The sequence below is a fragment of the Anarhichas minor genome, unplaced genomic scaffold (genome assembly GCF_050575085.1).
Source record: "Anarhichas minor isolate MPS153535 unplaced genomic scaffold, ASM5057508v1 ptg000041l, whole genome shotgun sequence".
In the NCBI taxonomy this organism is placed as follows: Eukaryota; Metazoa; Chordata; class Actinopteri; order Perciformes; family Anarhichadidae; genus Anarhichas; species Anarhichas minor.
Window position 1 is genome coordinate 1,709,889 of NW_027466487.1, and position 27,690 is coordinate 1,737,578.

Genomic DNA, 27,690 nt, shown 5'->3' on the forward strand with positions numbered 1-27,690 from the left:
AGTCCTTGATTGCCTTCCTGGTTCAGAAATTGCTTGGGTGCGAGCAGCACACAGGTTGGGTTTGGACCACGGTGACAAATCCTGACTATTTTAGTGGAGAGGGCAGGAATGCATATAGAGCGCACACAGCGGGTTATATCCCAGCTTTGATCCCAATCTTTCAGACGGATGCATGCAGGTTTCTCTTCCATTAAACACCCTTTCTTACTTTTTACCCAATGTCCGGAAAAATTCTTTGCCACCTGCAGTCAGCACTGCTTTGTCTGAGCACACAGAGCAAAGCATTTCAAGTCCAAGCAAGCCTGCCGCATTGATCCACCCCACACCTTATTCCATTTTGTCCTCTAAAACATGGCTTTTCAGTCGGTTGACTTCTATTCAAAGCTATCCAGTGAGACCTGTGTCAATGGGGAAGCTTGACTTCATTCCATAGATCTGGAAGCCCCCTGGGGGTTAAGCATAGGCTGCTAGACCATGACAGGCAGGGGGCTAATAGGCCGGATAGGATTGGATAAAAGAAGAAGGGGAGGGGGGGGTTGTTTAAAAAAAAGGGAAACAAGTTTTAAGACCAGGACATTGCCATCTGCTTTTGTGGTGATGAGCATCAAAGCCTGAAGGAACCCTGTTGGGGTCCCTCTTTCAGATGGCCGTCCTACATATGGGCTTCATATTTCACCGGGACAGACAGTCAGCAAGGCCCATTGGGCCACAGCCGAGGCCGCTATTCTGTCTCCCCGCATGGTTTCCAGCCTTTGAGAAGAGCAGCGAGATCGCTTTTATTTTTCCTGAGAAATGTGGCTAATAAATGACCAGGCTTGACCCGGAGGATTTGGGCCTGCACCCCCACCTCACTAAATGAAGTGAAGGTATGGAAGAAGAGGGGCTCTGTGGGAAAGTTACTGTTGAGAGAAATGTTGGAGAAATGGGTCAGTGCATGGCTGCAACGACATGCTCCCAGGGTGATTAATTATTGAAGTGACTAATACTACATTTGCCCCGTAGCACTGGGGGCTTCAGTCTACATTGGTGACACCAAAACAATAATCAGCCCTGCTGTATCTTTCATATCCATCTAGCCCTCTTGAGTTTCCCTGTCTCCAAGACTTCCTTTTAATTCCCACTCTTTCTGTTATTTTGCCCTTGCAGACTTCTGTTTTCCCCTTCTGTCTCTCCCACTTGATGAACGCAGACCTCATTATCTAATTATGCCGTTTCACTCATTTTCCCTATCTCTGTCCCTCCCTTCCTCTGCCTCTTTCAGCGCCTTCTCTTGTTTCCCCTCCGTCAGTAGCATAGCCTCTATCTATTAGTGTGCTACTTGATGAGAAATGTGAAGGCCAGACACATATAATATCAGTGCTGATGGAAACCAGCCACTCTCGTCTAACTCTACTTCTCCTTCGCCTTTTGCTAGACTTTTCCTGCCTCAAGGTAGCATATGGCATTCTCTCAGACTGCTGGACTCCTTGACCTCCCACACAACACTGTGCATCCATCTCTCCCTCACTCACAGCTCCTTTATGGGCTCTCCAACAGTTATTTTCTCCCGTACCCCTCTCCCCTGATACTGCGCAGAGCCCCATCCCTCCATATTCTATTTCACACAGCCACACTTCAGTGACGCTTACTGCAGAGATGGCTCAGGTCTGGCAGTTGGTGAGAGGAGGGCGGTCGAGTCTGGAAGGCACAGCCATTAGTTAAATATTAGCCAGACTGTGCTCTATTCCCCCAACATCCAGGGGAGGGGTGCGAGAGCCATACCCTTCCAAAACAATGGGCCATAAGGGGATGACTTTGTGCCCTCATGCTCAGATATATGTACACGCACACAAACACAATTCTCCCTTCCTTCCAAACCCATACAGATGGCGATCTCTTTGTTATATCTTGTACATAAGGTGCAGTGCATCTTACCCCTTGAGAGATTTGTTAACCTTACCAAAGTACAAGCAGCACGTGTAACAACAATGCAGGTGAGGTCACAAGCAACAAAAGACAAGGCCCACAATTACACAGTTGTACAAAGCAAAAACATGGTGGTGTTAGGTTCATGGAACCTCTAGACTGTGTGGAAACCGCATGTAATCCAGCCTCTTACACAAAGATAACCGGTTTCAATTATAAACAAAGCATTTAATACCTCTCATGCTAAAACAATTGCATAGTGGAGTACATTATTTACAGTTACACCGAATATGACCTGCTCACCCCAAAAGTCGTTACCACCCACCCAGTGGTACAGGAGGAAGAGGCCGGAATTTCTTTATCCCCCGCCTTACATAGTTCAAAAAACCTCCCATAATGTCCGTAGTTCCTATTGGCTAAATCCAGTTGGCTCCTCCTCCTCGCAGGACCCTCGCACGGGTATGACCTGTAATTGCCTGTCTAGAAATCTATCTGTCCCTTACTCCCAACATACTATTCTTTACAGTTTAAAACATTCAATGACTGTCTTTTATGGCTTAACACTTCTATGGTAAACATTCTATATAAAGATAAAGATTTGCAACTTTTGGCAAAAACCTTCACAAGCATCGAGCTAAAGGTGCTACAAATTCTACTAAGATACACTTCTAACTACAAATCACTTGTAACTACAAATTCTAAAACACTTCTACAATCATGAATCTTCTAATTATGTATTCCAAGACACTTCTAATTATGATTTCTTATTTATGAATCATTAAACACTTCTATTATAATTTCCTAAAACATAGTTCTAAACCCAAAATTTCCTACAGTGGATATGTGTTGTGTTGTGCCTGCAGATGTAGAAATACAGCGGTGAGGACAAAAGTTAGGTCCCACAGCAAAACTAGAACAGATGGTTACACACAGTGGAAGCACATATTCGTGCACCTTTTTTTGTATTGTGGCAAGGGGAAAGTGAAGAGTTATTTCCTGCTCAATAAAAGTCACAGTCTTGCTGATGATCACTTGGAGGTAGATATCGCTTGCTCAGGTATTTCTGTTGTCAAGCGCAGCATCTTTAAATTACAGTCGGACAGCTGTTTTATGTTTCTGATTTGACGTGCCTGTGCAGACCACAAGGAACAGTTCATCCTTGAAATGATTGGTCTGAATGGAAAGAGTTGTTAAGATAAAGAGGATTTTTGTGTATAGTTTGTTTTGCCTCCAGATTGGGAAACATTCTTTGTTGATTATAATGAGAACACTGTGGACACCATATAGGTCAGTGTTTGAGGTCTTGCTAGGAGCGTTGCTTTGTCTCTGTGTTTCACTCGGTTTGTGTGCGTGTCTCTCTCCAAGCCATGGTGTATGGTGTGTGGCAGCCACAAGACACACACATACGCCGCACATGATTAATGCTGTTTTCTGTGGTGAAGGGAGTGTAGAATTCATACTGTGAGACTCAGAGATCATCTCTGCTCTGCCCAGGAAGCCTCTGGTCAGAAACAGCTATCTCAGCACACTCAGTCTTCTCATTTTTCCCCTGCTCTTTCCTCTACTGTAACTTCCATATAATGTCCATCATGTGGTACTCCACTCTTCAGGTAACTTAAAGCAGTTGGTGCTAAAATTGGAAACAGTCTGATGCATGACTTAGTAGTCTGAATTCAACCCTTTTTTTCTGGCGGCACCTAAGCAGTCACCTAATGTCTCTTCTTTTTGTTGTGTTTTTGACAAGAGAGGTGGTTGGAGTCGGGTATTTGAGCTGGTGGCGAAACAGGCCATTTATATTTGCCAGCTTTCAAAAGCACAGCGACCATAAATTCACCCTCCTCCTGTTTCTTAGTGGAACCTGACTATGTATCTACGGGGAAACACTATACTAGATAAGTAAAAACAACCCAATAGAAATGGATAGAAAGATGGATAGATTCTGAACTGCAAACTAGCTCCTGTTGCCACACCCATGTTTCAAGCTTTACTTTTTATTGTTCCCGAGACTCCCCAGTGGAGTCAACTGGGCAGGCACAGGTGTGAGCAATTACTGTAGTCTGATTCAGTAATGTACTCGCCTGCTCTCAGCTCTTTGCTCTCCTGAGTCCCAGACGAGGCTCATTGGGCCGGCAACAGTGCAATTAGTTCAATTTTGGTAGCGTTGATTCATCCAGCAGCAGCCCCCAATGCACATTCTCACTACAATAAAACACAGAACTAGGAAATAGGCCTAATCCTCACTTTGGCACTGAAGTTTTGCATAGCATTAAATTAATCCACTGTGTCAGCCTCAAATACACTCCCAGAATGCAGTCCAGAATTGGGATTTTTGTTTCAAGACATTTGTAGTTTTTGCAATTACGGATATGTCTCTGATACATTTCACCTGTAGAGTGCAAAAAGCCCTGGTGTAGGATGCCCAATTCCACTTTTGATAACCAAAATTATCTTCGCCTACATTTGTATTAATAAACAAATCAATGAATCAACTAATTGTTTGTATCATGCCTATAGTCAAACACCTTTTGTTGTTATGGGAGTTGGGATGATTTAATTTAGCACATACAGTAGCTGACAGTTGGTTTTTTTTGTGGTCAAGATATGCATTTAAAGGAGTTAATTAGATGAGAAGATTGATACAACTCACATATTTGTCTGTCAAATATGAAGCACAGGATATGTTAGCTTAGCTTAGCATATTTAAAGGAAACGGGATAAATAGCTAGCCAGAAATTTGCCAAACATCTTTTCTAATGGTAACTAATCAACACGTCATATCTCGACTGATTTTTAACCTGATCTCTATCTGTCCAATTTAGGGAAAGGAATGGGCGGTATTGAAATTCCCCTACTGACGATACTGCTTTAAGAAAAACAACAGAGACGTACAGAGGTATGAATATCTATGGAATGGAGACGCATGTTGCAATACCCATAAATGGCCACAACGTATAGGTGGGAAGAGCTATTTCACATAAGGGCAGGCTGAGATCAGTAGCCTAAATCAGATCAATCATCTGTTAGTCGCTGACCTCGTACAGTCTCGGCCCACATTCATGATTTAGGGTTGATTCCTCACCATGATAGGTGACTTTTAAGATTGTGTTGTTTCCATCTTTAGTCCCAACTTGTTTATCAGACAGCTTACAAATCACTGCTTTCACCTGCTCTGGCTCTCCTTTTTCGTCAGAGTCGCCAAACAGGGGCATTTGCATTCTTTTTGCTTACGGGAGTTGACATTTTTCATAACATGGACATTCAAATTAATATCATCAATAACTTACAGAAACATTGTGTGCAATAGTCCATCGGCTTCCACCTTGTCTTCCCCTTTCCCTCTCAAACACACAAACTCACAGCGAGCGACGCAGCGCTGTGTCCTCGTCTCTGTAATTATCTCAGTCCTCAGGTTAGATGTCCACTTTTATTAAAAAATATATATAATTTCCAAAATTCAAAACATCTTTTTACCGAATGAAATATTCTGCTTCAATCCAAACTTGTTGGCGTTTAAGAAATGAGAAAGAGAAGTGAATGAGAAATAAAAAAACCGAATCTGTCATTTGACGTGATTGAGGCAGTTGGATGCAAAGAAGAACTACGGGCTTCTATTTCAGCTTGGATTTCTCTGGGTAGCCAGGGGCGTGCTCTAGATCCTGCTCTTAAACTGAACTTCCTTCTCTTTGCTTGTATTGCGAACCTGTTACGTTTCCAACAGCGAAACTGGCATCCCAAAATATGAATGCTGGGGATGTCTTTGACAAGGATTGTTACAGTGTATGTTTTACAGTGTTTTTGGAGATGTGGATATTCAGCCCCATTAACTTGTGCCAGAGTATATGGCCAACCTCCAGAGAGCCTGTGTGCATTACTATGCATGGAAGTTTTACTCCACAGTTGGACAGAGTTGTGCTGAAAATATTCTTCAGGATCCCAAAGAGACTGCTGTTTTGAAGCCTCGAGTTCAGCGATTCGGCCGTCGCCATCTTGGATTACGGCCATCACCATCTTGACTTTTTGCAACCAGTGAACAGAAGTTACCATAATTGGACTGCAGAGGAATGACATACAGACGCCATATACGGCTCTGGTGGTGGCAGTGACCTGTCAATCACAGTAATCCCGCCCTAAAGCATGCGCCGCTTTATGGTGGATCTTACTCTAAATGGTACCATAATTTACTAAATGAACATCATGCTGTGTTGAAGACCATGTTTACTGAGGTAATAAATCATGTGAGAAGTACGGTCATTTTCTCATAGACTTCCATACAATCAGACTTATTTTAGAAAACAAGTTTTGCTGAATTTATTGCTTCAAAATGGACATTTACCATCAACATTAATTGGGAATGCACATACATGGTGGCAAACTTTTCTTTTCTTTGGTATAAAAACTAAAGTGTAAGAATGTCCATTTGTGGTTTTAAAGGGCGTTATGTGCTGAACTATTTCTGGGCTGGGGACTTCCAGTGAATCCCTGGAGGCGCCGCTGGTTGCCTTGCATCCTCACGGTGACAACCAGACTTTCTTTTACACTTGATTTTTTATGGATTAAACGTGCATATAACTGAGCTTTAGACATGTCTGAATGTAAAAGCATTAGCATATTCTTAAAAAATCAAGCCATTATTTGAACTTCTATTAGTCTGCTTACCTGTGACTAACAACATACCCACATACCCAACATTCTGGCTTTCTTATAGATTTCCCCAAAGTGAGAAGCCTATTTATAGTTTTTATACAATTTCTACATGATGTGATGGTAATATACTGTATTTTGTAGCTAATAATTAAATAAAAATTCAGTTCACACATTTTTCACATCAGTACTCGGGTCAATGGCCTTCATCATTATGTATGCATGTTGAAATATTTAGTCTACAATATCCCAAGCCTGACTGTGAAGATGTTAGCACATAGCATGTGAGCCAAAGTGGCGGCTCTGATACATAGCACACTTACCCCATTCACAGTAATTGAGATGCAATCCCTCGCCCATATGCCGTGTATTTGCCATGCACACTCAGCAGTACACACATGTCCATAACCCTTTAATCAATTAGTCTTTGGGTTGCATGGGAATGTCGGCTGGTTGCACTCAGGAACCCCTCCAGTTCCACACACACACACACACACACACACACACACACATACAGGCAAATCACACTAAATCTCCAATCCTTCCCCGGACATCCTCTTACACCCTTTCTTCTGGATGCTGTCTAGTCGCAAAAAAAATATAAAATGAAATAAGCATATTGCACAGGATAAGCAGATTAAGCTCAAAGCGTATATGGCATGTAGCTGATATTGTTTATTGAGCCTGTCTAAAAATCTGCTTATTTCTTGCCATGTGCGGTCTCAAAACATGCATGCTCCACTTGAGGTCACAACTTGCTGTAAATGAACCCTATAGCTACCCACCTAGCACACCACCTCTCACCACCTTGCGAGATCAGAATGCATGGCCTGTAAGGTACTTTACCTTTTGCACTGTTTAAGCAGCCTGCACGCTCATTTAAATAACTTGATTACTTTATTTCAATGTGTGTGTTGTTTATGTGTGTGCGTAAGTGGGCTCATGTGTTTATGTGTGTGTGAGAGAGAGAGAGAGAGAGAGAGAGGGGGGGGAGAGAGAGGGAGAGAGAGACAGTTTACCGCGGTAACATAGTGTTCTCTGGCACTTTTAATTTTTTTCGATTATAGCAGTATGTGGAGCCTGGCTTATTTGTTATTATATCATCAAGTCTGTGCTTATTTTAATAAGGCTTATAATGAATGGCACTATTAGAGTGCTGAATTCAGGAATGTGCACAGGCAGAACAGCACTGATTGCCCATTCAGGTTTTCCACCCTGTTTTCTTAAAGGGGGTGGGGGGGTCTCAGGACTGATTCACATTATAATTAAAAATGTCCAACCATCCATATGCAGTTTTATTTCTGTATATGTTTGGCCCTGGAAGGGAACCAGGAACCATTGAATATATTTGCTTGTTATTCTAACTTCATAGTGTTGTGCCTCGACAGTTCGTCGTGCAAAGCAAAAAATAAAACAACAAAAACATTCATCAAAAGTTATTCAGTCTACTGTTTATCTTCAGTCGATTTTCAGCCTTCGACAGATTTCACGCTCCCTGTTTAGGACCTGTCACGATGCGATTAGGAACGTATAATACAGTTTTAATCAAAAATCAAATATTTTAATCAAATCAAATGTTATCTATCACACTTCCCCTGAAGGTTCAATATACCTTTCAAAATAAAATCACATTCAAATATTTTGTATGATTCAAAACACTGTTCAATGCAACTTTAATCAGCACATTCTCCTTCGTCTTTGCTTGGTTTCTCACACTTTTGCAATTAAGCAAACATTTCTTTTGAAGTTGATTGCCCCCTTCTTTCTCGTTGCTTTTGTCTGTAGTTATTCAAATGAGAGCATAGCGACCTGGCATACCACCCTGTATTGTGCCTGCTGAGTTTATACCACTGCTATAGAGCATAAACAAAGAGTGTTTAATTAGGTGCCTTGCACTTTATTAGTCCTTAACTCATACTTAACACACATGCATGCATACACACAAACACACACACCAGCATCCCTCTTGAATACACACACTGCCTGTGTTACAGTGCTAACTTATTGAATAATGAGGCTCTTGCTTGGCTTGAACAAAGAACTGGTAAACTGCAATGAGGGCCAACTTGTGTGTCTGCGTGCACTTTTGTTTGTGTGTATTTGTGTGTCTTTTTGGATGCTGACAAGGGGGAAGAGCTTGTTGAGAAAAATGTTTTCTTGGCCAGAAAACAGCAGCTTTTTTGCTAACTGGCCTTTTTTTGTCAGGATAACAAAGAGAAGCGGAAATATGCAAAATTTAAAATCTTAAACTGGTGAAACACCTTTATCTTTAAACATACAGGCACATGTGCAGACATCCTTTGTCTTAGCTGCTTGCTTTTCTCTAACTTGGCTCCCTCCTTTGTCCCTTTGACAACTTTGGCCCAGTAGACTCTTTAGGCCGGTCACCATGGAGACCCACCCTGAAGTGGCTTGGGAGTGGTGCGGGTCAGCGGAGGTCAAGCCGAGGGACTGTTTTGGTAAACGGAGCACGCTTCATTAGGCCTTTTGGCTTGAGGTTCATTAAAACTGCAGGAGAGGACATTCCAGGAGACTCTATTAACCAAGCAGTGACACGCTGTCAGGCCAACAGATTTCAAACATCTTGTGTTAAACCCCCCCCCCCCTCCACACACAAACACAAAAGCACAAATCCACACATACACAAAACATACTTGCACAAAAACAAGTGTAGACCTCATATAAACGTGCACAAACACGCACACTCTCCCAAATCCCTGTGTCTTCTGCGGCAGTGCTGCCTCACTCTACCCCACACACACACCCTCCCTCACACAAAAGCCTCCATCTGTTGGCCCGTTCAACTTTCCCTGGCGGCCCTCTGGGGGTTTTGAGTCTGCAGATGGAGGGAAACCACAGTCACCATGCCATTGCTCCTGTGACACCTTCAGATCAAAATAGATACTCAGAAGCAGGGCAGAAGAAGGAGGGAGTGCTAGAATGTTTTGGGAGTAAAGGAAGGAAAATAAATATTTTTTTTATGAAGGATGAAGCGTTACAGAGGTAGGTTAAGGGTTAGATGATTAGGACAGAGTGACAGGGTGAGATGAAGTTGTATGCGTGGAAAGAAAGTGAGACAGAGCACAGGGAAAGAATAAAAGAAAGGCATATGCTCTGCAACCTGGCAGTCCATATATTTTTTATCTTATTGTTCAAGTGGAGCACATGCCAGATAATGCGACTAAAATGCCTTAGAGGATTCTATCCGATTGAGGCACATGCCATAAGTAAATCAAAACAGTTAGTTTTGATCAAAATGCAAGCTATGGCACTTCAGAGGGTGCTTTTAGCTGTCTACAGAATAAGCAGGTATAACTGGATTATCCTTGTGTTTCAGTTGGCAAGCCTTATCATGTCGGCTCTATGGTTGGTCAGTTCAAACTGGGCAGATTGCGGTTTGCAGAGAAGGGGTTTAGCCTCGTTTTGAGCCCTGATATGTTAATTAAAGTGGATTTTACAAAAATGGGACGGGCAGGATGGCAGACTCCACCTCAACAACGCCATAAGCCCTTCTGTTGGCAGAGGTGTATTCTGGCCTGATTGTGTGTGTTTTTTCATTGTCTGTGCTCCTGTACTTCTATCCCTGTGATAACCAGTTTGAGCCTTTCAGTACGAGGACATTTAGAAGTGAGGTCATTTTGGCTTGCGATTAGTTTTCTTAAAAAAAAAAAAAGTAAAGATCCACACTCGTTGCTCTGTTAAAAATGATATCATAGCGTCATGATTTGAGACATTTGCTGTGCCACAAAATAAGAAAAAGTAAAAATGTTGGAATGGATTAATGGAGTTTAGATGGCCATTTCTGCAGCATATCATGTAATGTCACACCACCATATATCCTCGATTGTTCCCACACCTGGTTATCTGCACTGCATTGTGCTTATGGTCATTATGAAATGGTTTGGTCTGCGGCAGGTAATGTGCACAGGTCAGTCTGCAGTAGCCTATTGACGTTTTTATCTTGTAGCTTTCTGCCAGCACAGCTAAAATATAAGTTGGTCAGTTTTGTGTGACGGTTAAAGTCGATAAAATATGAGGCACGCTTGCAGGTGGCCGGCCGTTTTCTTTTGCAGCTACTGTGATTTAGATGGACCATTTCTTAAATACTTTCCAGTACATGGTGTACTTTCTTTGGTATATTTGGTCGTACAAATAACAAATCAAGTTTAATTTATTTCAAATTCTTGCTTTTTGCTATTGTCCACTTCCCAAGGTTCCTGTTGCACAAAACAGAAGTATTACCTTAAAATAACAAACAGTCACACTTAATGATGAAAACAGCAAATCCACCTCGACAACCACAGTGCTAACCACCTAAGTGCTGCGCTCCAAATTGCAATTGTTGCTTTCAATCAATAGACATATTGTCTATGCATTGCATAACGTGCACTACATTTAGAGACTGTCCTAATAGGAGCTTTGCCTTGGCTCCCAGGTTGAGGTGACGAAACTCCTCCAGCAGAAATCCTTGCTCGATAATCACAAGTACTGTAAACATAATTTGTATTGTTGAATCACTCCTTTGAAAACGGCATTGCATGATCTCCTTCAGTAATAAAAAATAATTCCGTTCCGCTGAGGAGAAAGAAATTGCTAAATCTTCACCTCTCCAATACTGTGAGGGAGAGGTGAAGGGGAACATTACTGCTGACCTCTGCTCACTGAAGTTAAAGTTATAGTGGTGAGAGTTATTGTAATGTTTGGGAGAAGAAAGAATCCAGTCATTGGAGGCTCTTTCATAAAAACTGTTGAAGTGCAGTTGTTTGTAGGGGGCATACATTTTGTTTTGTATGTGTGTGGGTGTATTTGTGAACAGCAGAACATAAATAATAGAACACAAGGGTTTTTGTTATTAAAGTGGCCTTTTATTGCTTAATAGCTTTTGTTAAAGGCTTGCTTTGGATCCATTCAATATTGTTTCTTTCCATTCCTTGTTTTTTGCCCCCATTTTTAGCACGGCCAGATTTAGCTCAGTTTCATCCTCTAATCCTTCTGTTTTGTTACTGACACTGGGAGAACAGCCTGGGCTGTGTGGCTCAGCCCCGCCTGTCGAAGCCTATAACATCTCTCACCAGGATCAGGTTATTGCCTGAGCTCTGTGTATCTTTATATTGCATTGCTTATGATAGTAGGCTCTGGTGTGTGTGTGTGTGTGTGTGTGTGTGTGTGTGTGTGTGAGCGTGCTTGCCACCATGCACATATGTTTGTGCGTGTATTTATTGTACATGGATGAGGTAACTCCGAATGAATGAATGGGACACACAAGAGTGGATATAACAATTGTCTTTTCTGACCTCAAATTTCAATATTGTCCCCTCATGTCTGTTCCGCCCTCCCTCTCCAACTACCGCCGTGTTCTCCTCTCTCTCTACGTTCGTCCATCACCACAGCGGGGCGATAGATGGGGTGGTGGAGACGGCGAACGTTAAAGTTTGTGGTCCGTGGACGGACAGCTCGGCATGAATATCAGTGGCACAGAGTAAAGCGCTGGGAATTGGATGAGCGAGAGCGAGAGAGGCGTCAGCACTTTACCTCCCATGCATTTTCACTCAGCCGGATTGAGTCTTATTATCTGACCCCGCTGCTCTCCCCTCAGTGAACTAATAATATTGTTTCAGTGATCCTGTCCAGCCTCTGACCTCATGGCTTCACACAGGAATCTGTTGGAGAGTTTCCCGAAAACGTCTGGCACTTTTTAGCCCTTACTTTTCCCTTGGCCCTGGTGTGATCATATGCACTAGCAGCAACTCGGTGATATTTATTTTTTAGCTGTCTGTCTAAATGTTACTGCAATTGTATTAGCATCATAATGCCATCAGTTCTATATCTGATGCTGTTAATTAGTCTGGTGAAGATTTGATCTAATAGCAGACCTTCTCACAGTCGCTCAGTAAGCCTCGTCATGTTGTACTTCACCTAGACAAATATCTGTATAAATCCTCATCAACGAGATCTCATTTGATTGGCCGACAGTGCGTGTTTGTTATTAACAGCCGAATCAAAGTTGCAATATCAGTGAATTAACATGGTTATGTAGGAGCTTGTTAGGCAGCTGAGGTAAATGGGGGAGATTTGAGAAATAATCCTTCCCCAATCTGGTCACCACAGCTGGTTGTCTCAAGCCCCTCCATCCATCCTGACAAACACACACACACACACACACACTCGCCCAGCTCTGAGCTACATGTGGCTGCCAACATGCATAGGAACACAGAGATGGGGATTGAAAGCGAACAGCAAAGTGTGTGTTGGTGTGTTTAATTGGGTTTTTCCAAATCCGTCTTAACCCCGATACATGTCCTTGTCCATGTCAACATGCTCCAGCTTCACTCCGCCTACAGTTCAGCCAGAGCACAGCAACTTAAGAATTTCTGCTTGCAAACTTTGCCAGCAGTGGCACAAGGTCCCTATTCAGACTTCATCACTATAGCATACTTTTGAGGGGATTAAGCATTAAGCAACAATGTATGCTGAAAGTCCTCTTATCTCTATGTGCTACTGTTATTTTTGTGATGCTGGTAATTGTCCTTTCTGGTTGCTGGTGATGCATGCGCTCGCCTGTAAAATCTCCTTCTCCTGTGGTCAACTGGAAGCCAGATTGTTCGGGGGAAACAAAAAAAACATGTTGACCTTGTCTACAGATTTAGAACACAGAGGCATCACTGATATGGCAGCTGTACTGTGGCAGGCAACAGAAGCCGGGGCTCCAATCAGATCATCAGGTCAGATGGCTGTAGTTAATGCCGAGGCTCAGAGTGTGGATGTAATACTTTCCAGCTCAACGCACAAAGATAATTTTGCGGGCCTTTGTCGAGACCCCGTCAGCAGTCTTGAAGGTTTACTGAAGCCCCTTTTCATTAAATTAACCACTTCCTAAGAACTGTGGGCGCTGAACTGGTTAAATCCTCTTCTTATTTTTGGTGTGGATAGCATATTGGGCGTTGAATTTCTCTGCCTGTCTAAATTGTAAGCTACTGCCTCCAAGCTGTCATATCTATTTTGTAATTAAGCATTCTTTTCTTTATTTTGACAAGTGACAGAATGCAAGCTGCCACATTGCTAATGGCGATTTGGATGATTTAAGCACGCCTCCTACACCATGCACCTTCTACACAAACACTGTACACACATAGGCATACACAGGAACTATAAACACACAAAATATTGCATGCAGTCTCACTCCTACACCACTTTTCTGAATCAATCTCCTGGACATGACCCCATCTTTGCCTCTTCCACATATTGTGTTGCTTTCCACCGGAGTGCTTATTGCTTTCTTGATTAATCTTCCTCCTTCCTTTCCCTGCCGCACTGGTCTGAGTCAGTAGACTTCCTGTTGGTTTTCAAAACAACTCTTCATGTCAGCCTTCCTTCCTCCCACCCCGCCTTCCCGTGCTCCTCCCTCGTCTTCTATTCATCACTCCACAGCCCATTTTACAGTATCTTTCTGTCTCCTTCCTCCATCCGTTTCTTTCGCTCCATTACCTTGCTCGTTCACGTCCCCTTCATCTCACCCTCTGCCTGTCCAACCTCCTGACATGAATTCTTTTTACCCTCTTACTGTACTTCCCTACTCTTTGCTGCTTTTCCCCTCCCACCATTCATCTTCAGGTCCTCTGTCCGTTTTTCCTCTCTCCCCCACCAGCTCTCTGTCAGGCCCCAGCTCTCTCCCTCCTCTTCCTTCGTCTGGCAGTGGAGCGGCTCCACTCTTGCTGACAGTGCTGTTTGTGTGAACTCAGTGCTGAGCTTCACAGCCCCCTCGCCTCCCATTGCTCCCCCCCCCCCGCCTCTACACCTCATCCTCCACCTCCCTCCCTCTTTTCCTCCTGCCTCCCACCTACATACGCCTCCAGGCGGGGGAATTAACCTTCCAGCCCTGGGCTGCTGGGCTTAATGACTGTCTGTGGGGCCAGCTCTGGCTACACAACCCAGCTGCTAACATCTGGGCCACACACACACACACTCACACCGCCCATACACTCACACTACACAGAGAGCTATACTGGACACTGGCACTGTGCAGCATGGACAACATACGGTTACAGTCATTATCATTCTTTCTTTATTGCCTGCTGCACAAATGTGGGAGTTTTTAAGCACTACTACCACATACAGCAGTTGGTCTGCCATTACTGCCTGCTGACCCATGGAACAACAGATGCAGCAGTATAAATGCTTTTGTGTTTATACAGAGCAAATCGCTTGAACATATAGTCAACACGGAGCCACGGCACAAGCGTGGACTATCAGCAGATCAAATGAAAAATACATGCATGTGAAAAATAAACATGACCTTTAAGTTGTCTTGCTAGAAGAGCTTTCAGTATGTTCCACTGAGCAAATGGCAGTATTCTCCATCCGCCATTCAGTTGGAAGTATATAATTGACAAAAAGGGTGGGAGGGAAGAAATATTCAGAAATAAAATATCAGATATCTGAAAGTGAATTCTTTGGCCTGTCTCCATCTCTGCAGCAGAGCAGATCACCCCAGGAGTATTTTGTATAGGAAATACGGTTATGTGGATACCTTCTATTCCATTCATTATGTATGAGCATAAATGTTACAAACTAGCAGCTGTGAATACATCCATGTTGCATCTGTATCTTTGAGGGCTGCATTGCTCCTTCCAACCCGCCACAGTGAAATGCTAAATATTGGGATCCATGAATACTCCGCAGAGAGGCAGAATAGAAAGAAACTAAAGGCCCGTTCCTCCGCTCTTATTACTGGCTCACTGCAACTTTATTACGCTTTTATAGTTATTTATTCAATTCTGCTGAAACAAGAGGTCCAACTAATTTTTAAATGGTCATTTTGTTACTGCGTGGCCTTAAAAGTATTAAAAATGAACTGAATCCTTGGGGGAGCCATTACATTGTTATTGTTTTTTTTACTTTTAGTCTCCTGTTCAGGTGACCCCTTTGTAACCACCACCACCAACCCTTCTCATATGCACGCCTTCCTTCACACTTCAGTCTCTGCTACCGCCTCTCTCCCTCTCTTCATCTTTGCCTCCGTCTTAGACTAAGGAGTGAGAGAGGAAGGAGTCCCATTGGCATTCTTTAACATCTCCGTTGCTCACTTGTGTTCAGAGAGCCATCTGTAGATCAGGAAGACAAAAAAGACGCTCCTGAGCCTCGGCGTCACTCAACAGGTAGGAGCCGCTCTCTTTCTCTCATGCAAATCCACACACCTATTCAAAGATTCCTAGCTTTTTTTAGAAGGAGATACCACCTCTCTGTCTGCCTGCCTCACACTCTTTCTTTCTGTGCACCCTAGGCAGGCAGATGTGCTTGAGTTGGTGGAGGTTGAAAGAAGGTTTTGCCTCTCTGTCTCTCAACTTTTTCATGGGGAGAGCAGGTTTGTGAGTGTGTGTGTGTGTAGCGAAGTCAGAGTAATCCAGTAAACTTGAACAGTTCGAGCTGAAGGGAGCGGAGACAAAGCACCTAACTTGCGTTTCTACTGGACATGTCAAGCTGCTGGACGAAGCCGTATGATTTAGTCTATTCTCAAGGATGAGGTCTATTCGCACATCCAGCTAGGTCTCAATCATACTGCTTAAGGAATGCCATGTTTTAATGCAAAATCCATGATTGGATGCAATTAGATTCTGATGATAATCTAATCTGAATCTTTTAGAAACCCTCTTTATCAGCAGTTCAGTGTTAAAGCAGCAATGGTTCACAATGCAGCTTCTTTAAGCTATTGTAATTGGAGCCACAGGCAACTGGTGAGATTGGTAAGAAGTTGGTACTAAGATGTAAGACCACATCTGAATTGGATGCCCGCACGGGGTTTGAAACTTCATTTTCATGCACATTGAATGATTTCATGGGGTTTCACGTTAAATTGGTCTAGGATTGAGTGTATTGAGTCGTTTGATGGTGATATGAAAGACGCCATTAAAAACCTACCTGTCGGGGTCACGCTGAATGGTTCAGCTACTTCTAATGCCCTTGCGGGGAGAGTGGCAGACCTGTGTCTGAAAGCAAATCAAATTTCAAATCAAACGTTCTAATTTGCATTTGTAAGAAGCTGGTGAAGAACAAGGTCCAAAATCTGTGGCAATGATTGTATTGAAGTAATCAAATTTGAGTCTTTCTTATATTTGAAGACAAATTAAATTTCCATTCGGTCTGGTATTTATCTAATGTTCCATTTGAAGCAACGGATAAATGACATGTCGAAATTATTCCACAAGCGCTAAACCATCCTAGATTTTTCATACAAAGAAAAAAAACACTTATCAGCAAATTAACATTCTTGCAACTGGCTGTATTTTTTCAAGCAATTAAGGTGGAGGCTGTTTCTGAGTCCCAATGAAAATTGGGACTCGTGAGGTCAGCAGCTACCTTTCTGTGTTGGCCAAACATTTCTTTGCTGCACCTGCTGTACCTGAGCTCTAAATCCCAAAGGAAGAGTTCTGGCTGTTTTCATTGTGCTGCAGATAGTGGAAAGAAATGCTGTGCTTCTTATCAAGAAATGGATAACTTTAAAGTGAATATGAGAAGTACTGTCAACATTAGGCAGGATATAATGATTGTGTATACCTATGTGAGGCGGTAAAAGAGAAAATATAGAAGATGGCCACTGTCAACCTCAGAAAATAATTTCTATTCATTGAAGAGGGAAATAATTACCCTAGTGTGTTTTCGAAGAGTATACTGGGGGCTCCGAAATACACAAATGTTTTGAGAGCGAAAAAAATAATTGAGTGTGAGTTAATTCTTATCAAAGCCTGTTGGAGTGCAACTAATCGACTGAGGGTAGCCGCGTCGAAGAGCTGCTGCCTTCAATTCATTGTGTCTATTCAGATGAGAAAATGTTTAGTTTTCAATTAAGTAAATCACTATTATTTGTTCCACTTCTTCAGCAGATACATTTAAGTGATTACAAACTTTACAAAAAAATGATAATCCACAGAGGGCTCTTCCAGGTCAAATAAGGAAGAGTATTGGATGCAATGGGGACAGAACCACAGCACGGCCTACAGACCTAATTCCAAACTGTCCCTGAGCTATTCTCATCAAGAGCATGACATGATGCTGACATCATGTATCCATGGAAAATGACCTGCCAAAAACAAATACACAGACATTTTGACATGACTATCTTAAAGGACCATGCTTTAACCTAGTTACTCAACAAGTCGTCATGCCAAAACAACAAAATATGACCCTCCGTAATGTTAAGGTATAGTTTAGGCAACAAGCAAGGATTATTCCCATTGACCATACAATACTGAAACAGCAGCATGTTTTATTTGCAGACAAATAAATCTCTTGACAAATGTTAGAGAAGGGGTAATGGTTGCAAGACACCAGCGTTACTGTAACTATAGGCACAGTAGGTGACACTGTAACGTCCTGTGCTGACACTAATTAGAAAAAAAGGTTGTCTAAAGCTTTTTTTAAAGTGTCCAATGCTGTGTTTCTGAAGAAGGCACTCTCTATTCACTACACGTTTGATAGAATTTACATTATTGATGTATATCATATCATGTTCCAATTTCTATAATGTTGAAGGAATTTTTTTGCTTTCCATGCAGCCACTTGTTTACATTAATTTAAGTGCTGTGTAAAGATCCACTTGCAGAGATTTGAAAGGTATCTATTTCCCCTGTATCAGTTTGTACAATAGATCATATTTGCTCTGTTCTTCATCATCAGCTGATCCTGAATTATTGTGGCAGGAGAAGCCAGATGAAATGCAAAAAGAACCCACAGAGGTCTTCATAACAACTACTAATCACGTTAAAATGTACAGGTCTAATGAAGTTGTTTTCTCCTTGTGACAGGAGACTAGCTTAAGAAACTAAGCCATTCAAACAGTGAAAGCTCTTCAGCCATCCTAAAACACAAATTACTAACACCATGCTTTTAAAGTTAATTATGTTGTAATTGCATGCTAATGAAGGATTGATTTATTGATTGATTGATTGATTGATTGATCTGATAAGTCTGCTGCAATTGTATTATAATCATGTGCTCGTCAGAAGCTTGTGAGACTTGGAAGTCAGATGCTAAAGTGAATAGTAAATAGTATTACAAACACAAGCTATAGTATGTTCTTCAGAAAGTCAAACCTTGAAATTAAAACAGAAATGTAAACATGGAATGACTGAAGGCTTATAATACACTGCTAGACTTAATACAAATCACTCCTAAAGGCATATATCTACTATATTCATCTTGTAAGGTGTTGTGTATATCTAACATATATATATATTTTTTCATGGTTGTTTCAGGATTGTCCAAGGTCAGGTGTCAGTGGGAAAATGGACTTCTTTTCAGCATGGATAGTGTCTCCTTTCACTCTACCCTTTCTATGTCTCATCTGGGGTAAGAGAATCAAATGTCACCATGGACTAACTGAGGCCTTTTCAAGTCTCATCCCGGTTCAGGCCATTCAGTTGAGCAGTGGGAACCTTGACTTTATTGAAGCCTTGAATTCATTTTCACTGTATTTATAATAGCGATTCTATGTGTATGTGTATAGGTTGCCCTCTCAATTTACAAAGGTTTACAGTGATGCATGTACTGTGGATGTAAGTCAGTTAAACTAACCAGGTTAATCTAATACTTATCTCTTAATCTTATGGAAATCTTGTCAAAGATACCACATGCAATGGGTTCACTTTGACATTTATATATGTTTCTGCAGGGGAACCATTCTTCCTATCTCAGGTAGAAAGACACATTTTGTTAACCCAGTCTCAGGGTATTAGTGTTTTATGCAAATAGCTTAATCTGAAAACTGCCTACTGTGTTGCAAAGGGTTGCTACATGTGACCATATGACTTTTCTACCAAGATTGTTGTTAAGCTGAAGGTAAATCTGTCCAATGTGAGCATGTGCATGTTATCCTTGGCATTTTTTATGGTGTGTTTAGGTCCCTTCTAATCCAACCTCCAGCATTGACTAGTTTATACAGGAAATTAACAACACCAACTGCTACTGGGTATAGTGTGCACAGTATTTCCTGACTAGTTTCCATGGTGAATAGTACAAAGGCTTCCAATTCATGGGCTCAACATAACCCTAAGTGATCCGACAATATAGTGGATAACATGTTCTCAATCATATACTGCTACCTTATAATGGGAGAGGACCAATTAGCTGTAAATTAACATTTTCATCAACAGACACCTTTTAGATACTATTACATAGGTATGTGAGCTGCATACTGTAGCTAGAAGAAGTGGAGGCTGTGAATTGTCTGGAAAGAATTTGCTACTCTTGAAAATCTTAAAAAAATGTAATGCGAAAATGAATGTAGAAATCAGGGTGGGGAAATTGCATGCATGTGTAATTCTATACATCCACTCTTGAATACAGAATGGAAATCAATATTTCACGGCAGACATTTTGACAGGTCATAGAAGGAAAGCACTGTTGTAATTAATAACATTAATTAATGATGGCATGGTTGCATTCCATTTAGGTGCTGCAGCTCCAGCACCCTGGTGGTATTGTGAATGCTTGCTTGCTGGCAAGTTATGCAGTCAGTCGGTTTATTCCAAAAGGTCTGCTTGTAGTAATTATTATTACTATATCAGCATACTTGACCCATTGCTGTGTAATGTGTAAGGGCCAGCTGTAGTGTCAAATTCACTGCAAATTCCCCAAAATAATGAATACAACAACTTAAGCTCAAGGTTGTGGTCACAAGTAGCAGAATGCAGCATAAAATCCATTGGTGATACTGAAACATTGAATTCCCCTTTATTTCGACTGACTGATGGAAAGACGTAGACATCAAACAGCCTGACTGGGGTGAAGAGTTAAGTCAGTAAAGTGACATAGTAATACCAGTTACACAGCAAGCTCAAAAGCTGGCTAGTCCTACAAGTTGTAAAATGCACTAACAGCTAAATCCAGAGTTATTTTTCATTCTGTTCATGTGAATGAACCAGAGACCAAGGTTGGGATGCAGGGTTAAATGAAACACTAGTGCACTTGCTCTATGGGCCCCATGGATACTGAAGATTGCCAGAAGATCCGGAAAAGTTTATACTTAGCAGTCAAACTTTTTTTTGTTTCATGCGCCACTGAGCAACTTTCATAGGAATGAACGGGGCCCCGCCTCTAACGCTGTATCCAGTTCTCTTTATCCTTCCATGACCTAAAAACTCTTCTTCTCTCCCTTTAAAAAAAAAAAAAAAAAAAACCTCTTTCTTCAATTTCTCAACTATGGCAAGTAACCTAGGTCAGTGTTAAAGAGAACATGTCTCACAATATCACTTAATTTACATTTAGTGTCTCACACTTCTCAGTACTGTAAGCTAAAGCTCTAGTGGCAAAACCTCTGAATGTAATAAACTTAGCTATTGTTATTAAAATCATGTTGTGAGAGGAAGCTTGTGCTGTTTATGAATCTAAAAGTTACATAATCTCACTTTCAGACATGAGCAGTCTTATCACTACATTTTGATATGGTATTTAGTATTTCTATATCTCAGAATAATACAGTAAAACATTTTCCAGAAGCAACCGTAGACCGCTGTTGAGTATTCATTTATGTAAACTGTATGCAAATGTTCTCCTGTGTTTGGTTGTTTGTATGCATCCTCTGTAATGGCCAATCTTGCCCTTCATATTTGACGTGAGGTGACTGGTTTAGCCTTGATCTGAGAGCTCTGCCTCTCACTCATGTTGTCAGACGCAACAGAGCATGCACTTCACAAACAACTTGGTCATTGCTTCAATGAAGGTCAAGATTCAAACAGCCTGGCGGAATCAGGCTGCCTTCTCTTTGGGGCATTGTTTAAATGAGAATCACGCTTAGATATTAGGCATTAATTAGAGTATGCAGTTCTGTTTGGGTCCTTGAACTGAATTTAATCATAAACCCTATGTATAATAATCCTAGCCCCAGTGTTAGAGGCTCATTGGTGGCTTGTTCTAAGGTTACCTTTCCTGACTCAAGTGCACTGCACCACTGAATGTCTCCTAAGAGCCTGGCTGAAGGATGGGTAGCCGCACCTATGACAACAGGGATTAAAGTGATAATCATTACTCTTCCCAGGAGGAATTAGCTGGTGGGACATCGACACTGAAGAAAAACACGCAGGTGAACGAGGTCCCTGAAACCCCATGCGTTTTCCCTCCGCCCAATAACCTATGTGCATGGCTGAGGGGGGATTTAATTCGCAGTAATTACTTTATTGACTCATTTTCAGGGCCGTATCACTGCAGTCTCCCATCAATAAAACATATGCCAAGATGAATAATGTGGCCAGACACAATGGGGTGCCTTCTCAGACAAAAGACCACAAGACTGCATCCCTGTGGTGTATGTTTATGATATCTTCCCTCTACTCCTTCTTTCTAGCTCAATAACACTCCTCACACATGCTCAGCCCTTGATCTTCTCCACCTCTTTACATTAAATCCTATCACATCCCCTGCCCGCTCCTCTCCAACTACTTTCCTCCTCCTCCTTTTATGTCTCCAGGCACGCAGGCCCAGCAGGCCTTCAGGTCTGAGCCCAGGAACCTCACTGTGCAGATGGGAGCCACAGCTGTGTTGAGGTGTGTGGTGCTGCGGCCCTCAGGGACTGTGCAGTGGGTGAAAGATGGCCTCCTCCTGGGACCACAGAGAAGCCTGCCAGGCTTTCCGCGCTACAGCATGATTGGAAATCCCAAGAGAGGTAAACAGGGATACTCACAGAATAAGGTCTATGGCCTATTGGGCTTTGATGGACCTATCCAAGCTAAATAAATGAACTTGTGTGATAAAAGCACCACTAAAAAGATGCCATAATTAGTCATCATGAATTGCTTATGTTTGAGTGTGGCTTGCAGTTTATGGGTTTAAGATCCAGTTGAGTGGAATAAGAGAAAATAGCACTGGTCAATATATAGCAAAGCTACTGTGTGGGCTAGAACATGATGTCAGATGTGGGGATGGTACATGGATGTGTGATGTGCCAAAGAAAGTAACACAATAACATGCTGTCAGTGTTAAATTGATACATATACTTCATGTTCTTGTGACATATAGTTAATATAGTTTTAATTAAGAAGTACTGCTGTCAGCACAGTAAGCAGTACAGCTTGGCAAATGAGATGATGTTGTTGCTATGGCTTCAAAGTGCTGTAATAAAGTAACACAGACATTACGGGAACCTTATGGCACATTGGCTCTCTATACAGGGAGCATCTGGGAATGAGGAGGTGATGTGATTGTCAACAGCCTCTCACGCATCGCCCTCATCGTCACTCACATGTTAAGACAAAAAAAAAAGCAACAGAGTCAGTGTCAGCAAATCTGTGAAATGTGGCAGGGAATAAAGTGTGTTGCAGAATCTGCAGCACAGTCTATAAAAAGTAATAGCCAATTAGAAGGCAATTCCGAGTAAGAGAAGAGCATCTGTTCCTGATCAGCCCGCAACTAGAAAAGCCGCACTTTACTGTTGCACAGTGTGGGAGACCGCCAGCGACACATAAACACTGCATAGATGCCCATCCACACGTTGTCCATCCTTATTGATGCCTGGAGTTTACAGAAAAACAAGCACTGAAACACTTTGTTAGCTTATTAGCAAATTACAGTAAGCATTACAGCAGGTACAAGTTAAGTAAAAAATAACTTGCCTCTTTTTACCTCAATAACAACAAAATAAGAATGTATACAGATGAACACATGGACCACAAACACACACAAGCTGTCAAACACTCATGAATAAACTACCCATCTGCGCAGGTACACTTTACCAGGAAAAGAAACTGCACACTGATGTAAGCAATCACTTTACTCTGCAAGAAAAGAGCAACATCATTTAAGATGGCACTTGACTGCACTTGATACTCCACCAGGTTCCACTGATTGTCACCATCAGTGATGTTTAATGATGCTTAAAAAAAGCCTGAGATCACACATTCACAAAAACAAGAGAGGCCAGTGTTGATTTCAACATATACTTACAGTAGATGTAACACCCCTTAGTTTTCCCAAGTGGAAGCAATAATGTCAGTATATATGGACATAAGCCTAAATCTAGGCTGTCATGCATTTGTGCATTGTAAAGACAAACACACAGAAGAACAGATAAAACTGCTTGTTCAAGGCACCAAAGCATTACATTTTGAACTATTTATCTTCAGTGGTTGGTCCACAAGGTGTAATTTGATTATAGTACATGGTATGCAGACAGTCAATCAGGCTAAATTTGATTATTATTGAACGCTCATATTCACCCGGCAACACGTGTACATATTCTTCTTACATAATGCTTAATAAAACTAACTAATATCAGTCATCATTTAGAAAGTGGTAAACCATAGTCACGTGAAAATTAAAGGTGCTAAATTTGAAATTCATATCAAGTGCCCTTACATGGCTCCCAACATGGCATCAGCTGAGCCGACGACTTGCAGATAATGGTTCCAACAGCACTAAGAGTGCAAACAACGCCAACAGGGCTAATAGAGCTTACAGTGTTTATCTGAGGGGGAACCAGGCGATGGGCGCTAGTCTTCCGGGAAGAATAGCTGTAACCGCCGTATGAGCGCCGTATGAGCGCCGCGCAGAGACTAGCGGAGCTTGAGCCCGGGATCGAACTGCCGATCCCCTTTAGGGCCAATACACAAATGCAGATTTGCAGAGAGGAGAATATAACGTTACTCTGCTGCTGACATAATGGCTGTAGAGTTTTACTGTATCCCAAAATATTGAAGGCCCTAGCTGAAATAAATACAGAGTAATGGACAAACAAGCAAATCGCGTTGCAGCCATCCGCCATCTCCCCTACCATAAATCTGTACTCTCAGCAACTTGATTGCACTATTTGTGAGTGATTCCAGGAAAGAGGAATATGATTAATAACTTCAATGTCTCTCTCTCTCTGCACTCAATGATAACTTAGATGTGAAAATTGCTTCTGGTTGGTGTTAATTATCTTGCCAGCTTACTTGACACAAGTAATTTTAGGCCTGGGTGGTTGTCAGACCAAGATACTATTTCGCACATGTTAGTAGGCTGAGAGCCAGAGAATCAGGAGCTGTAAAACCAACACTAAACATCATCTAATCCCCACAGGTTATGGCAATGCATCAAACAAATCAAGCCCCGTTGGCATGTCAGACTATCAGAAGAGAGTTACAGAAAGAAGGACTCTGCCTGGCATCAATTAATAGACAGTTTATTCGGCCGGCATTGTAAATCTGGGATTGGATTTCATTTAACATGCTGGAAAGTCATTCTGAAACAAAATGCCTCTGCTATGAGTATAGACAACGACTTGCATGTCTATGGAAAAGCCTCCAGCAGGAGATTATCAGCAAGTGAGATGTTTCCATTTTTACAGAAATATTAAAATACTCTATTTATAATCAAATCAAACACCCAAGTGCAAGTAATAGGGTATATTACCGTATTGAATTGGAATGCCAGACTGTCATTGTACAAATTGCTTTTATTGTTAATTTTCCCATTTCCCACATTGAAAATCACCTATAATTCAGACACTCTGAAATCAACACAGAAGAAAAGGGGCCTACGGGAGGTACTTATCGACACACATGCAATGACATGTTCAAAAAGAGGAGAGAAGAGAAATACATGAGCTTTTCTTCTTTGTTATTTCTTTTTTTTACAATCATCACAACATAATGTGTCCGATTAATCTCTTCCCTCTCTTCTCCAGGGCAGTATCATCTTCGGATTGAGAAGGCCCAACTGGAAGATGACGAACCTTATACATGTCAAGTGGGCCAGTCTGAGAGCAGTCAAGCAATCACTTCCAGTACAGCCTGGGTCAACATTCTAAGTGAGCGCAACCAGAGAGAGTGTGAATACAGGGGATGTGGGTGGTTGTAAACATGTCTTTTTTTGTCAGAGTAACCAGGGAGCATCCTCAGTACTCCAGTAACATACACAACCTCCTGACCGGTAATCACCATATAAAGAGCTGTTAAATATTCATTTATATTGATAAAAAGCTTTAATTTGCCTTCGACAAGGCATTTTAAACAGCGCACACTTGAATTTACAAACTGTCCTTGGTACAGTAGAACCCAGCAGTTTCTGCCCAGCGCAAATCATATTTGGATGTATGAACCATGAAGAAAGTCACGATTTCTCTAACTTTTCTGCCGGTATTTATTTCTTTAACAAGCACTATGCCATCCCCTCATGTTCCAGTACAGTAAGTCTACGACTTTAACCAGCAGCTACACAATATAAAGTCTCAGAACAACCTGGATTCCCTGGCAAGCCTCGAGGTGATCCATGTCTTTTCCTTGCACTGGAATAAATTATAACAGAAGTGATTGAAAAGTTCCTACGCAGACATGGGCTGGAATAGATGTAATTGTGTGACTACATTCGACCACCTGTTGTCACTCTATAACAACCGGTATCTCTCTCTCCCTATCCCTCTTGCTTGTGGGAGCAAGCCCATATGTGGCAAGGAAAAGACTCTAAAAGAGCCTTTCTTCTACAGGCCCACTTCATTTGCTTACATCCCCCTCCCCATTCTGCATAATTTCTCCCTCTCTCCCTAGCTTTCCAGCTTTCTCTTTGGTGACCATGGATAGTTTTTTTTTTGGGGGGGGGGGGGGGGGGGGGGGGGGGTGGAGGGTTGCCGTGGCGATTCTAGTGGCCTCACTCTTCTGAGAAGAAAGCAGGTTTCACTGACATCAATGGGAGCGATGGCGGGTGGTGTGGGATAGGAAGAGGCATAGAACGCAGACGTCTCCTTTGAATGGTTACGTTCTGTTCTGCACTGCAGCAGTCTTATGACCTACAGCAGGCCTACACCTGCAGCCACAGCAGGCTTGACTCCCACATTTATTACCTCTGAGATGCCTATTGCATGTGCGCCCACACATGGACGAAGTCAACAGATTGCCTTTGGCTTTGTTGAAAAGGTCAAAATGTGTGGGAATTATGTTCGTGTTGCATCAGGGATCACTGGTAGTCGTATTTACCATGACTGAAACCTACTGCTGCCTCGTGTGGCCATAGACTGTGTGTGTGTGTGTGTGTGTGCGTGACATGCTCAGATCTGTATCTAGCTGGTGTCTTGGGAACACTTTCCAGCTGTTGACTCTTTAAGATGGACAGTTGCAGCTGTACTGTTGCAAACGGCAAAGAGTGAAGCGACTGACTTAAAAAGCGCTCTGCAGCCTTGGTCCTAAAGGGTAATTTGTTCCACCCCACCAACTCAACTGATTTAAAATACGTGACTAATCTGGCCCCTGATAATGAGCTGATGAATTCAATCTCCTGTTAGTGCTGAACTGGGACTGGAAACTGTGCATCCTTTTGAAGAGCACCATCTCTGATGAGATCCCCGCAGACTTCTTCATCACTGAACTACAGCTCCCAAGGCCCCACACCCCTGGCCAGTCAACCATGGCCACATCCCATCAAGCTCTGCATCAAATCAAAACACTATAAACTCTTTATGAGGAGATACAGTAGGGGAGAGGGGAGGAATGTGAAAACAAAACAGAGATTGCTGATGGTATAATTGGATTCTTGGGTCAGAGGGAGTGCTATCATGACTGGCTAATTCAAGATGGATCACTACAGGCGGTGAGTAGCAGGGACCGAGACAAAAATGTCAATAAGCCCCATTCGCGAGCTTACAAAGAGATGTTTTTAAGACATTTCCATTGGCGCAACATAACTCCTGTGTGTTTTTGCCTTCCTGCGGAGCTTAGATAGGGGATTACAGCAATAGGCAGATCAAGTGGCAGTGAGTAATCCATGACAAAAACAACCTCTACCCTCTCCGCTGAACCCCCCCCCCCCCCCCCCCCCCTCGTCTAAAACTTACCCCGCACTGTGCCCGTCACATACCTGACACATTCTGTGTCTCAGTTTATACTATTAGTGTTAGCATTTAATCCTATTAATGAACAACTCTGTGCCTCACTGCATTGCATTCCTCTGCAGATGCCTCCTGTAAATCTTCAAAACATTTATTTGATGTGTTCTGGTTTTAGACTGTGTTACTCATTCAGTTGCCATAGTTTGGTCTTACAGAGATGTGTGTGTGGGTGTGTGTGCCCATGTGTGTAAGCTTATTATCAGTGTTGGTTGGAGGTTAGAGGACATTTTAGGAACCAGGGCTATGGTGAGGTTTTTGCGGTAGCTAATGAGTTTAGCACTTGAAGAGTATATAATGAGCCT

The 27,690-nt window shown here is 42.2% G+C and overlaps 1 protein-coding gene across 1 annotated transcript in view; it reads left to right on the forward strand.

Annotated features, from left to right (window-relative positions):
* The window catches only part of nphs1 (NPHS1 adhesion molecule, nephrin), a 93,017-nt gene that overhangs the window by 42,430 nt on the left and 22,897 nt on the right, over nt 1–27,690 (forward strand). The window contains 5 exon segments of the mRNA XM_076109665.1: nt 15,640–15,664; nt 15,666–15,701; nt 18,795–18,888; nt 22,004–22,198; nt 25,196–25,318. Coding sequence (XP_075965780.1) covers nt 15,640–15,664; nt 15,666–15,701; nt 18,795–18,888; nt 22,004–22,198; nt 25,196–25,318 — 473 coding nt within the window.